This window comes from Myotis brandtii, unplaced genomic scaffold (genome assembly GCF_000412655.1).
Source record: "Myotis brandtii unplaced genomic scaffold, ASM41265v1 scaffold399, whole genome shotgun sequence".
Classification (NCBI taxonomy): Eukaryota; Metazoa; Chordata; class Mammalia; order Chiroptera; family Vespertilionidae; genus Myotis; species Myotis brandtii.
In genome coordinates, this window is record NW_005365325.1 from 3,785,815 (window position 1) to 3,799,795 (window position 13,981).

Consider the following 13,981-nt stretch of genomic DNA (forward strand, 5'->3'; position numbering starts at 1 on the left):
AAAAACAGAAACAAAATATCATTTTAAAGGTAGTTTCCTGACCATATATTTTTCGGTTTAGCAAAATGGTGCTTTTGCAAAAAATGTAGCTGGTTTACTAAGATGACAGTTTCGCAATAACATAGTGGAAGAGGATCCTAGACGTTCTCGCGAGAGATTTGTGGCTCCACGCTGAACATCCTCCTTGACGAGGAATCTGATAGATGGGAGAGTAGATGGTTTCCCAAACTAGCCAGGGTTGCTCTGCTCCATGCATTTACACCCCCCTTGTAGTCTGTCTTTGCAGCTTCTCCCATAAAAGGTGAACTCTGCTTCCTCACTTCTTGAATCTGGGCTGAACTTATGATTTACTTTGACCAAAAAGCATAGCAGAAGTGACATTATGTTGGTTACTAGCCTAAATCTTGAGAGGCTTTGTATATTTGGTTTGCTCTCTGGAAACTCTGCCAGCTGCCATGTGCATAAGCCTGAACTAGCCAGCTGGAGGACGATATGATAGAGCAAGTGGGACAGGGACAAGCCATCTCAACCATCACTTTGGTCAACCAGCCCCAGCCGACTCAGCAGCAGCAGCAGAACTGCCCAGATGAACGCAGCCCAAACTGTAAAAACATGACCTAAGTAAGTGGCTGTTCTTTTAAACCACTAAGTTAGGGAGATGGTGTTTTTTTGTTTGTTTGTTTGTTTTGTAATAGCTGATTAATATGAATGATGGCCATATGACTTTGTGGGGAAAATCTACATTGTGTTCCCTTGTTTTATTTTTTCTTTTAACTCTCTTGCGACTGGTAAATGTGCAAAAAGACCTCAAGATGTACTGCTGTGGTAAAATGTCTTAGCAAAGCCAAAAGTGCCACTAGTTACAGGAACAAACAAAACATGTTAAGAAATATACATGAGAATCTTTTATCCCTTGGGAATGGGAAGCTATTCAGGATTTAGGTAAAGAGATATTATGAGTTTGGATTGTATTTGGAGAAAGCATAGGACAAATTAGCTATATAATATGATCGTCTAGGCTCCAAATAGAGGATATTGGTCCTTGGCCTGCCCTGTGGAATGTGGCGAGGCTCACCTTACCCCAGGTGGGTGATGGAGCGCTGGGTAATCAGTGTGAAAGCTGAGCTTCCCAGTTGTGTAAGCCACATTGTTTGCGTCGATTTTGTCTTGCACCTGCCAAGTATGTCTGTAAAATACAAGAAACATATGTTTAAACAGGCTGTAACTGAGCCAGAGGAAATATGTTAAAATGAACTTGATACATGGGGGGAATGGAAACTTTTCATTTTATGAAATAATTCCCATAATGATGATGAGCCAAGGAAGACGAGTCTGACCTTTCTTTGTCTAAAGTAATCATTTCCGAATTAGCATCTCTTCACTGCTCTTCTCCTCTCCAAAATAGAGTAAATTTGTCTATTCAACAGAGTTTATAAAGAGGTGTATGTGGAATTTAGGTTGTTTTTAATAGCTTCATGCCTTTCTAGAAATGATTTATTGAGGTTAAATTGACATAACATAAGCCATTTTAAAATGAATAATTCAGTGGCATGTTATACCTTTATAATGTTGGTAACTACCACCTCTATCTATCTGGTTTCAAAAACATTTCCATCACTCTAAACTAAAACCTCTTACCCATTAAGAAGTTTCTTTCCATTCTACAATTATAGCTCAACATCATCCTCTCTCCTCTGTGTTTCTGGAAAATGAAGAGGCTTGGACAGACTCTATTTTCTCTCTTTGGCAAAACTATAGAAGACAGAATATCTAGGTGTCTTTCTGTTTGTAATGTTTTTTTCACTTTTAACTTTTCTCTCAACTACTATTTGGTTTCCCCATATAATAGCTTATATAGGGATGATGAGAAAAATGCTTGATTCTTTCTTTTTTACTTAAAACTAGGGGCCTGGTGCATGGATTCGTGCACTAGTAGGATCCCTCAGCTTGGCCTGTGCCATCTCACAATCCAGGACACCTTGGGGGATGTTGGACTGCCGGTTTCGGCCCGATTCCCTGGCCTGCGGGGACTGGGCCAAAACCAGCAGTCCGACATTTCCTGAGGGATGTAGTAGTGCACGAAGTGGCAAGTGGCCAGGGAGGAGCCTGAGCCCGGGCTGGGTGCCATGCTGTTCCTGCTCATCCTGGCCCCACTGTGCCTGCCTTCACTGCAGGTAGCACTACTGCGGAGGCGGGAGAGGCTCGTGCTGCTGCAGCTGCACTCACCTGCCATGAACCAGGTTTCTGGTGCCCGTCGTTCAGCTGAGCAGTGCTCCCGCTGTGGGAGCATACTGACCACCAGGGGTCAGTTTCTGCATTGAGCATATGCTCCCTGGTGGTCAGTGCACATCATAGCCGCTGGTTGTTCAGTCGTTTGGTCACTTAGGCTTTTATATATATAGATATTGCAATGTAATGAATTAGTTTTTACCACTATAGGTGAATAATTAATTTAAAAAAAATAACATTTATTGATAAAAATGTATTAAAACCAGACAGAGATAATGGTTTCACAACATTGTCATTTTACTAAATGACAGAATTGTGTGCTTTAAAATGGTTAAATTTATGTTATGTAAAGTTTACTTTCATTGCCAAAAAATAGCTTGCCTTAAAAGTTAAAAGAAGTTAACAGAACTAGTAATGACTTGCAACCCTGTGACAAGGAAAGAAACCATTTTTCAGATTTTGTAAGGCTTTTCAGAAGATTAAGACAATGGGTAATTGGAAAGAAACAGTGTTCCTAAATGAACCCAAGTGTAGTTTGAAAAAAAAAGTCACTATACATGCACATCATTTTATTGCTGTTACAATGTATATTTATTAACTATGTTCACATTTATGAAATAATTTTTCAAGAAATGTATATTAAGCCCATATTCTATTCGAGGCATTGTTTTTCAATAGAGCTAGAGCAGGGAACAAAAAAGTCAAGCAAATGACCAAATCTAATATCACACGGAGATAAGTGCTATAAAAGTATCAAGTCAGGTAAGGAAGTAAGGACTGGGGGCCAGAGGACTATCACGGCAGAGATAATGCTTTGGGAAGTGCTTGGAAAGAGCTGGAGTTTTTCACAGAGATTTGAATGAAGTCAGGGAAGGAGAAGTATGTATTTCTGGGACATTTAGTATTTTAGGCAGAGGAATCTGACAAGAAAAGGTTGGGTTTTCTCCCCATTTTCTGGGGCAGAGAGTAAAACTACCTATTTTTTTCTTCTCATTTAAAACTATTTTTATTGATTTTTAGTGAGAGGAAGAGAAAGAAACATCAACGTGAGAGTACATTATACATGGGCTGCCTCCGGGGAATCCCACAACTGGGGCATGTGCCCTGACTGGGAATAGAACCAGCAACCCTTTGGTGCACAGGATGATGCCCAACCAACTGAGCCACATTGGCCAGGGCTTTTTCTTCTCATATAAATTCTGGATGGAAAGCCTGGTGTATCTTTCATATCTCTCAGAAAAGGTTAAAGAGCTATCCACTTGTGGCCATGAACTGCAAAGAGAGCCAGTGAAAAGGGGAGAAGCATATATATCCTGCTGCAACTCATTTCAAGTATGAGTCAAGCAATCCAGTATATATAGTGACTGTTGCCAAGAAATACACGATCTCTATGAAGTTCATGCCACTCCACATAACATATGTAATACAGATTCAGAATATTGTCAGCATCAGCATCCTAAGAATTATCAAGACATAGGAAGGGATGGGATTTAAGGAGTCAAAAGAACTAACATCATCAAGTTGCAGAATATATAATATCTTCTGACTAAGAAGATGATGCTGTTGACACTGTCAGTAGGGAATGACTGAATTCAAATTTTCTTTTCAAAAGTGATGATAGTTTTGCATTGATCCACCTTCATTCTCTTTCTTGGTTCCTCCTATGATCAAGGGTCAACTAACGAGTTTTGCTGCAGCTAAGAGCTGGCTGAGAGAGCAGGTGAGAGCTTTAGCCAGGGAACAACTCTCTTCTTTGTTTGACGTTAATTGGCTTCTACAGGGAAGGGGGATGGTGTCTTGGCTTCATCGGAGTAGTTCTCCAGCCCTCTGAGCTAACTGGCAGGGGATGATAAACATTTTTTAGCCCTAGAGTATCTTTGGGATGTGTAGTCTACACGTCTGTGCTCATACATAATGATAAGTCCCAAGAAAGGAGCTTGCCAGTTCCAATCACAAAATATCCTCCTAATAGTTTTAGCATAAGTCTGGAAAAATCCTGAAAATGTCATCTGGTCTACCTTTCCTTGTAGAAATGAATCATGCCAAGAAAGCTGCTGACTGTCTGGGACTCTAGGCTTTCACTTATCCTTCTCAAATCCAAATCTCCCATGAAACACGGCAGAAACAAATGCAAACACAGTCCATCGACCTGTGTAGAAACTATCTTTTAAAAGCCCATTTGGGGAGCTTTCACGAGGTGAGGGTGTACTGACATGCACTTCTCACTTGAGACATATTCTAAAGTGTTCCAAGTAAGGCAAAACTCAGGCAGATTATCAAGAATTCCCAGGACTGAAGCAGAGGGGCAGGACTGATCCTTCTGCAACTGAAGAGGTGGGCTCAGCACAGCATCTCCCCCACCTCCTTTTTTAAAAAAAATATTTTTATTGATTTCAGAGAGGAAGGAAGAGGGATATATATATATATAATTAAGAGAGAATCATTGATTGGCTGCCTCCTGCATGCCCCACACTGGGGACTGAGCCTGCAACCTAGGCATGTGCCCTGACTGGGAATTGAACTGTGACCTCCTGGTTCATAGGTCGATGCTCAACCACTGGGCCACACCAGCTGGGCCTCAGCACAGCATTTTTATCTAATGGTGTAGATGCTTGGTATTGTGCTACAAGTAATCCTGCTTTTGCCAAAGATGCTGTTTTAAACAAAGCTAAACAAACAAAGATGCTATTTTAAACAAACCACTGAGTTAAAAGTACAAGGTGTCATTCTCAGCATTTAATTAGATTTTTTCCTTATATTTTTCTCTATCCAAAGGTTTTGTGAATAGCTCCTATGTATTACAATACTTATTTTTAGAAAATATTTCATGACTTGGTTTAAGAGCTGATTTACTAGCTTCACCCTAATCTAGATGGCCAGTTATAAATATCATGATATTGTATGATGTTAATAGTATTTTGTGACAAATTCAAAACCTTCAGAATGTATAGGATGTTTATTGTTTTTGCTAAATTGATCCTTTTTGTCCTGGATGATACATTTTATTCCTTTTCGGTTAGTGGCTCCCACTTGGTGAATCATGCTGGATTTATTTGTAATCTTTTTTTACTTTTGAAATGCTACTTATGTAAAAAGGTGTTCTATATCTGCAACCTGGATTTATTTATTACTAGCAGCTACAACTCCCAATGTTGACCTGCTGCAAGCTCTTCTTGTCAGGTCATGAAAGAATACCTTCATTGGGACATCATTGCTTTTCCAAATGAATTAAAAACATACGTTCATACTAGTATGTTATTTTTAAAATTTTAACATGCAAAATGATCTTCTAGCTAAAATAAACAAAACATTTTATAGTTAGCCATCCAAAGGAATATCATATTGTGTATTATTTGTAACTACAGTGTGACACTTCCACATATGACTTCCTAGAGGCAGTCACTCACTGGAGCTCCAGACATCATTTATTTTTGCATTATCATTTATTAGACACACACAATGGGCCAGGGATTGAGGATCTGGAATGGAATGGAATGGAATGGAATGGAATGGGATGGGATGGGATGGGATGGGGTGGGATGGAATGGAATGGAATGGAATGGAATGGAATGGAATGGAATAGAATAGAATAGAATAGAATAGAATAGAATAGAATAGAATAGAATAGAATAGAATAGAATAGAATAGAATAGAATAGAATAGAATAGAATAGAATAGAATAGAATAGAATAGAATAGAATAGAATAGAATAGAATAGAATAGAATAGAATAGAATAGAATAGAATAGAATAGAATAGAATAGAATAGAATAGAATAGAATAGAATAGAATAGAATAGAATAGAATAGAATAGAATAGAATAGAATAGAATAGAATAGAATAGAATAGAATAGAATAGAATAGAATAGAATAGAATAGAATAGAATAGAATAGAATAGAATAGAATAGAATAGAATAGAATAGAATAGAATAGAATAGAATAGAATAGAATAGAATAGAATAGAATAGAATAGAATAGAATAGAATAGAATAGAATAGAATAGAATAGAATAGAATAGAATAGAATAGAATAGAATAGAATAGAATAGAATAGAATAGAATAGAATAGAATAGAATAGAATAGAATAGAATAGAATAGAATAGAATAGAATAGAATAGAATAGAATAGACTTGCACCTCATGAAACTTACAGTCTATGGGGAAGACAATATGATTAATTTTTCAAAGCTAAAGTACAAGGTGTTATTAAAGAAGTGAAGATCAAAAGGAGACCTGAAGGTTGAATAGGATTTGCCTGGAAGAGTAAAGGTCATTGCAGGCAGAAGAAAGAGTTTATCAGAAAGCCCACTGGAGGGAGAGCATGGCCTCACAGAAGTGAGAGGAGTTCACTCTGGGCCGAGTGGCGATTTGCTCTATGTCTATTCTTGGCTTCCCTTCAAATTTCTGCTCCTTTATTGTCCTGTAAAGTCTTACAAAAATATCTCAGTGCATTAGGGAACTGAGTTAAAACATATTCTTATCTCATAACAACTGACCCTCTATCAAAAATGATTTTTGAATGAAAACACGGACTCAATAATAGTAAATAGTGTTATTTTCCTGGTTGTCTATTAATTTTAATCCTGGTATAAGCTCTATATTTTAGGTATATTCAGTGGTGACTACTTTAGCCATCCATTATTATTGTTATGTTATTTGTAGGGGAAGAGTTATGGTTATTTGTGAACAATACTTGGCATTTGTGTTTTAGCATTTTTTAAATCCTCATCTGAAGATATATTTATTGATCTTAGAGAGAGGAAAGGAGAGAAAGAGAGAAAGAAACATGGATGTGAGAGGGAAACATTGATTGGTTGCCTCTCATATGGTACTGAACCCAAAACTTAAATATATGCCCTGACCAGAAATTGAACCCATAACCTTTTGGTGCATCGGATGATGTCCAACCAACTGAGCCACACTGGCCAGGGCCTAAGTTTATGTTTTAAAAAATCATTATCTTTCAGTTTTACTTGCATTATGGACACACATTACATTGCATTTATTCCTAAATATGAAAAAGTCCATACCATTTTTAGGTGATAATTAATGTTCCCAAACACAAACAAGAAAGACAGAAGTAACCTTTCTGATATGTTCTTACTCAATCCATTAAGCTAATATGGAAATCTCCATGAGATATAAAGATGTAAAGTAACAAGGAAGATTCTGAGGTTATGATGCTGACATAGTTTTTAATTTCTCTGAATTCTCCCTGCAAGACATCTGGAGTGCAAATCCCAAAATCAAGGGGCAACATCTAATCAAAATTAGGTGAAGAGATATATCTATGACCCCTCCCCCCAACACACACACACAAACACAGAATGAGTGGGTATAGATAGACCTTCATAATACGTGGTATCAGCAACTGAGTAGAAGAGAGCAGAGGGAAGCAACTAGGTACCTGATGGATCTGAAAAATTCCCAAATTGCTAATAGATACTTGCTAGAAAGTGCAGAAGGGCAATTTATGAATGGCAGTTAAATCTGAGAGGGGATTTTTACATTCCAAATAGCTGAGTACAAGAAGCTCATGGTAAGGGACTGGAATCATCTGGGCCCCATGAACTCTTAAAATGTACCAGACACATTCCCTTCCACGATTAAACTTCCATGTGAGAAAAACAACAACTCCAAATTGAGCATTATAGGGACAAAGTAATGAAAAGGTCCAGATGAAAGTGAAGGAGAAGAACCAGGTCTTAGAGTGTTATCAGCCGTAGTTTTGAAATATAGCTTAAAACCATAAGTTTCAAAAGGTTTCTGAATCATATCTCTCCTTAAATAGTTAAGAAAACAGATTTTTACATAGAAATTGGCAACATAAAATGATTAAAGTTTAGTCTATTTATTGCTACATCTAATGAACCAAAGGATTTTAATAAATGATACCATATATGAAAAAATAATCTACCTGAGAAATGGAAACTAAAAAATTGGGTGACATATTCAGGAAAATTTTTTTAAAAAAATCATTAAAAATGAAGATGAAACTAGAAGGAATGCAAGATCAATACACATAGCCCTGACCGGTTTGGCTCAGTGGATAGAGCATCATCCTGCAGACTGAAAGGTCCCAGGTTCGATTCTGGTCAAGGTCATGTACCTTGGTTGTGGGCACATCCCCGGTGGGAGGTGTGCAGGAGGCAGCTGATTGATGTTTCTCTCTCATCGATGTTTCTAGCTCTCTATCCCTCTCCCTTCCTCTCTGTAAAAAATCAATAAAATATGTTTAAAAAAAGATCAATACACATAAAAGATGATGCCTTTAGATAACTAGAAGATAAAAGAAGGAAAAATTTAAATGTAAACAAAAAATAGTTAAGAAGGATCTGAGAGAAAGTAACAAAAGGCAAAGATGATTTAATATATGCATATTAGGATTCCTTACAAGAAAAAACCCAAAGTAAAGGCCAGAACAAACACTAAAAACTGCAATTAAACTTTTTTTCTTGAAATTAAAGAAAAAGGTTGGAAACTGCATACTGAAAGACCATATCATATACTGTCTTAAAAATTGCCCCAGAACATAGTCTGTAAACTTAATGATCCTTAAAAAAATATATATTTGGGCATCCAGGTGAAAATAAATCAAATTATTTAGAAGGAAAAGAAAATTAGATAACCAATAAAACCATAGTGCATATTGAAGATGCCTTGAGCCAAGAATTTTATATTTAGCCAACTCAATTTTCAAGTATAAAGGACTTAAACTGCTGTCAACATGCAAGAATTCAGAGAATATTGTTCCCCTGAGTCCTTCCTGAGGAATTTACAAGGGAATGAGCTTCAGACAAAGTGAGTAGTGAGTGATACATAGACAAAGCACTGGTGCTGATTACTCAACTTGTTTTACTAACATAACTAATTGCAGGGAAGAAAAAAAGCAGATACCAAAAAACTGCAAAATTGGGAAACCAAGCTGTAGTGCCAAGTGATGTGCACTTGGCGAGAATACTTTAACCCCCCCCAAAATAAGGTGGTCAATATCATAAAATCCAGAAGAGCTGTTACATTTGGGGACTGGTTAGGACATGTAGGCGGGTTCTGGAGTGAGTGGCAATGTTCCATTTCTTGACCTGGATGGTATTCAAAAGTGTTTGCCTTGTTATAATTTATTTTGCTTTATGTGATTTTTATGTATCTGTATTATATGTTACCATGGGAAATGCTTTTAAAAATTTATTTTTAAAGGTTAATGATACTCCCAATAGTCAAAATGAAGACAAGTAATTATAAAAGACTAGAGGCCTGGTGCACAAAATTTGTGCACTCGGGGGGGGGGGATTTGTCCCTCAGCCCAGCCTGCACCCTCTCCAATCTGGAACCCCTTGGGGGATGTCTGACTGCCGATCCCTGTGGGATCGGACCTAAACTGGCAGTAGGACATCCCTCTCACAATCTAGGACCCTGCCTCCCAACTGCTCACCTGCCTGCCTGCCTGATTGCCCCTAACCACTCCCCTGCCAGCCTGATTGATGCCTAACTGCTCCCCTGCCAGCCCGATCACCCCCAACTGCCTTCCTCCCCTGCCAATCTTGTGGCTGTGGGTGCTGCCATCTTTGAGGGCAGGGCATTCAATTAGCATATTCCCTCCTTATTGGCTGTGGGTGCCGCCATCTTTGCAGCCTGCTGCTCAGTCATTTGGTTGTCCCTCACTAACCCCCCTGTCGGCCTGGTTGCCCCACGCAGCCTGTTCAGTTGTCTGTTCGGTTGTGATGGTCGCTTAGGCTTTTATATTTATAGATAACACCCTCTAAAAACATAAAGAAAAGTGTTACAGCAATTTGCTCCAAAGCCCCAAAGGCCTTTCTTATGAAAAATTAGAATGCATTGCATTACAAAGTAATTCCACATTAAGCATATTAAGTAGTTCTTTTTTGGGGGGGGTGGGAGGTCAAGTTGTGCTTAATTTATTTCATCTGAACAAGAATTAGATGCTAGTTTAGACTCCTGATGTGAAAGATTAAACTATACACTCTATCTTCTCTTGTGACAAGTTAGTTGCTTCCTTGTCATTTTCCCTTTGCATAAACATTTAGCTATAATTGAACTTAATAGGGGGGAAGAGAATTAATATTCTGTTGCTGTTGTTATAATTTAGAAATTTCTATATTATTCTACCAAATTATTTCCTAGCATCTGAGCCAAAAATATGAGTAGAAGCCACATTTGATAGTCAACATTATTATGGCTTAGGAACTATAGGGGAAATGTTAGATGATAACAAACTGCCAAAGAAAATATTGCAGACTGTTGAATCAAGTACTCCTGGGTTTGCAACCTGATTGTTCTGCCTCAGTTTTCTTACCTTTAAAATGGGGATAATGATTCTTATCAGAATCATGAAGATGCAAGATAATGATGATAAAGCATTTAGCTCAATACTTACCCCATAAAAGGCGCTTCATAAAAAATTATTTTCCCCATCCCAATAATAACAGTTGTCTGTCCTGGCTAATTAGAATATAACCACGGAGTTAATGGGGTTCAGAGGACTTGAGAAACAACTGCCTTATTAGGGTATTTTATAAATTTTCTCAAATGATTTCTAGAGGAGCATGCGACACAGAAGTTATTTTTCCTTTCATTCATGAGATGACCTCATACTCAAGTGGTTTTGTTGGCAGCAATTTTAATTACCAGGAAACCTGATATTACAGAGGGAACCCCAGGGACTGACTCTTGGCTGATAACATAACCTGGGGTTCACAATGGCCAAAGAACATAGCTTGTAACCCTGCTTAGGAAACTCTAATACTCACAAGAATACACATTTTAAAGGCCCCTGCCCCAAGTCAAACACTATGGTTAGTACTAAATCTTTAAACAACTCATTAAAAAATCCCAGTGTGAATTTTTTACAAAGTAGGATGGAATTACAACTAAAGTCAGAACTCAGACAAGTTTTCTTTGCTTTCTTCCCAAGTCTGAATTGCTTTTAGGTGGTTGTTTTTTTTTGTTGTTTTTTTTTTTCATAACTCAGAAGCTATTTTTATTCAAGATGGGTTGTGTGGTTTTCTCAAGCAACTTCTTGGCTACAACTTCACCAAAATGGGTAAACATGTTTTTTTCCTTCCCAGTTAATCCCCACACTTCACAAATGTTTTCTGATAACATGAATATCAAGCAAGTAGCTACTTTCAAAGTCAGTTCTAGAGGCTGTGCTAAGGGTAGTTGCAATTTCTACGGGTCCCGATGCCAAGGAATAATAATATTTTTCACTCGTACATCCTCAATCTCTAATACAACCTAATGTGTGAAATACTGCCGGGCTGGCTTACAGAAATGCTAGCAGAAATTCAGTGAATGCTGGAAGGGAGATATTCTTGTACTCCCAGAAGCCATTTCAATTTTGTTAATCCTTAATTGGACTGGCTGGTGTATTTGACAAAGCGCCCAGTGTGGACACTTTCTGGTTGATATTATTTTATTCACCTCATGAAGCCTGCGTGCAAGGCACCCATGCAGATGCAAAGTTGGGCAGTAGTATAGAATTTTACATTTCTCCAGCAAACTTTTATCTGAAGGCCTCAAAGGGCATAGCAGGTATTCACACACTCCTACAGAAAGAAACAATCAAGTCCGCAGTTGAGGAGAGTCCTAGAGCTCTGGGAAATTAAATGAAAAGTTTGGATCTACTTCTCACAAATAGCCAACAGGGAAGCCATGACTAAACTGTTTCCCTATTGGTCCTATGGTCAGCTGTCCAGGCAGTAACAGAATACAGCTGCTTTGGGGCACTGGGTCCTCAATTTTTTTGGAACTAAATATTCTGCAGTAGTTATTTATATTTTCTCTACAATTTGTGGCCTTATAACTTTTATTCAGCAATCATACAGCTTCCATGCTCATTTCCTCAGGTAAAATTTAACTATCATGAAGATCCATAAGTTTCTTTACTTTTAAAATATATATATTGATTGTGGAGAGGAAGAGACAGGGAGAGAGAGATGGAAATATCAATGATGAGAGAGTCATTGATCAGCTGCCTCCCGCACGCCCCTATTGGGTATTGATCCAGCAATGTGGCCTAACCAGGAATTGAACCTTGACCTCCTGGTTCATAGGTTGATGTTCAACCATTGAGCCATGCTGGCTGGGCCTGATTGACTGTCTAGTAAAGAAGGCTCCCTCAGAATTGGTCATGAAGTTAATTTTCTAACTAAGGATTGGCAAATGACAGTAACACTAAGAAAGAATTTTAGCATATATTCCCTTTCACTAAAATTTCCTGAGAGATAAGTGTGTGTGAGGCACTGAGCTAGTATTCTTTTCTGTTTGGTTAAATTTTGCCATAAAATTAAGATAATTTCTCCAATAAAGAAAGTAATTTTTGCCAATTTTTGGGGAGTGAGCAACAGGGACATGGATGAGGCATCTGGCCCCACTCTGTAAAAACTGCATTGCCCCAAATCAAAGGTTTAAATCATCCTAAAAAAGTTATCATTTTATAGACTGTCCCACAAGTAGATATATTTGATGACATTGACAATGGAAGTCTCTTTACTAACTCTTACTCTTTTCTCCCAGGAATGCTTTCATCATCAAGGCCTTAGGTTGCCGAGCATTTCACGTGGTTGCATGAAAAGTGTGTTGTCTGATGATACACTGACATAATAATGACAAGCATCTGAGAAAATACAGATGTGGATAATGACATGCACTTTTGTCCTCAAAGCTGTTACCATTTTTGTCTTAGTAGTTGAACATAATTTTATAGTTATAAAATGTTCAAATAATTATTGCCTTCATCTGCTGCTTTGCAGCCCTTTAAAAACATCTAGGCATGCATTTATCCACTAAACAATTATTTTTTGCCCACTATATACCGAGGCTGCACAAAATCCTGGAATCTACTGTTTTTGTTCATCCAATCAACCATTTAACAATTGAGATGACAGCCAAAAACCAAAAGTAGATATAGTACATCTCATTTTAGACCCATGCAATTCAAATTCGCCAAATATAACCCTATTTGAATGGAAAAGTGCTAGGTGGGTATTAGTTTGTAAGGGAGGCATATGTAAAGTAAGACCACACTATTGCTGGTTTTGGCATCTAAGCAAGAGTGAAAACCAGTCTCCTTGAAAAATGTACATGAAAAGCAAAGTTTACCTTTAACCTTATCCATTTTCCTTTCTCTATCCCTCTCCTAATTTTGGCAATGCCTCTTCTCCATTATTTATTGTCTCCATTTATTCATTACATACATTCACTCACCAACCAATTATTTTTCAAACAAGAGTAAGGCACTTGGCCAGTGGAAAAACAAAGATATGAAAGAGAGGAGCCCTGATTAAGGCAGCTACTGATTCTTCTGTGAGGATAAGTCATGTCCAGGCATCAGCACAGTACAAAGACAAACATGATAAATGCCATTTAGTGTACATAACTGTGAGAGCTCAGAGAATGTAAAATACCCAAGTTATTTACTAATTGAGACCCGCCTTTTCTTGAAGAACCTCTTCCTCTCAACCAGAGGTTTGTAACCATTGCTGCACATCAGAATCACCTACAGAGTTTTCAAAAGTCCTGATACCCAGGTCAAATCCAAGTCCTGCTAAAAAAAAGTCTCTGGACTATTGTCTGTGTCCATGGGTTATGCATATATGCATATAAATGCATTTGTTACTCTCTTCCCATTCCCTTCCCCCTTCCCTCTAGGAAAAAAGGGGATGTCTGTAATACTTTCAACAATAAAGATAAATTTTTAAAAAAGTTTATAATGGAACCTAAAAAAAAATATG

General features: G+C 37.8%; 1 protein-coding gene across 6 annotated transcripts in view; it reads right to left on the bottom strand.

Moving 5' to 3' along the window:
• Positions 1 to 13,981, bottom strand: part of BBOX1 (butyrobetaine (gamma), 2-oxoglutarate dioxygenase (gamma-butyrobetaine hydroxylase) 1) — a 58,565-nt gene that overhangs the window by 11,819 nt on the left and 32,765 nt on the right. For all 6 annotated transcript variants that reach the window (XM_014545224.1, XM_005873083.2, XM_005873082.2 and 3 more), the window contains one exon: positions 1,081 to 1,186. In XM_014545224.1, the coding sequence (XP_014400710.1) occupies positions 1,081 to 1,186 (106 nt within the window). The remainder of the gene's footprint in view (positions 1 to 1,080; positions 1,187 to 13,981) is intronic.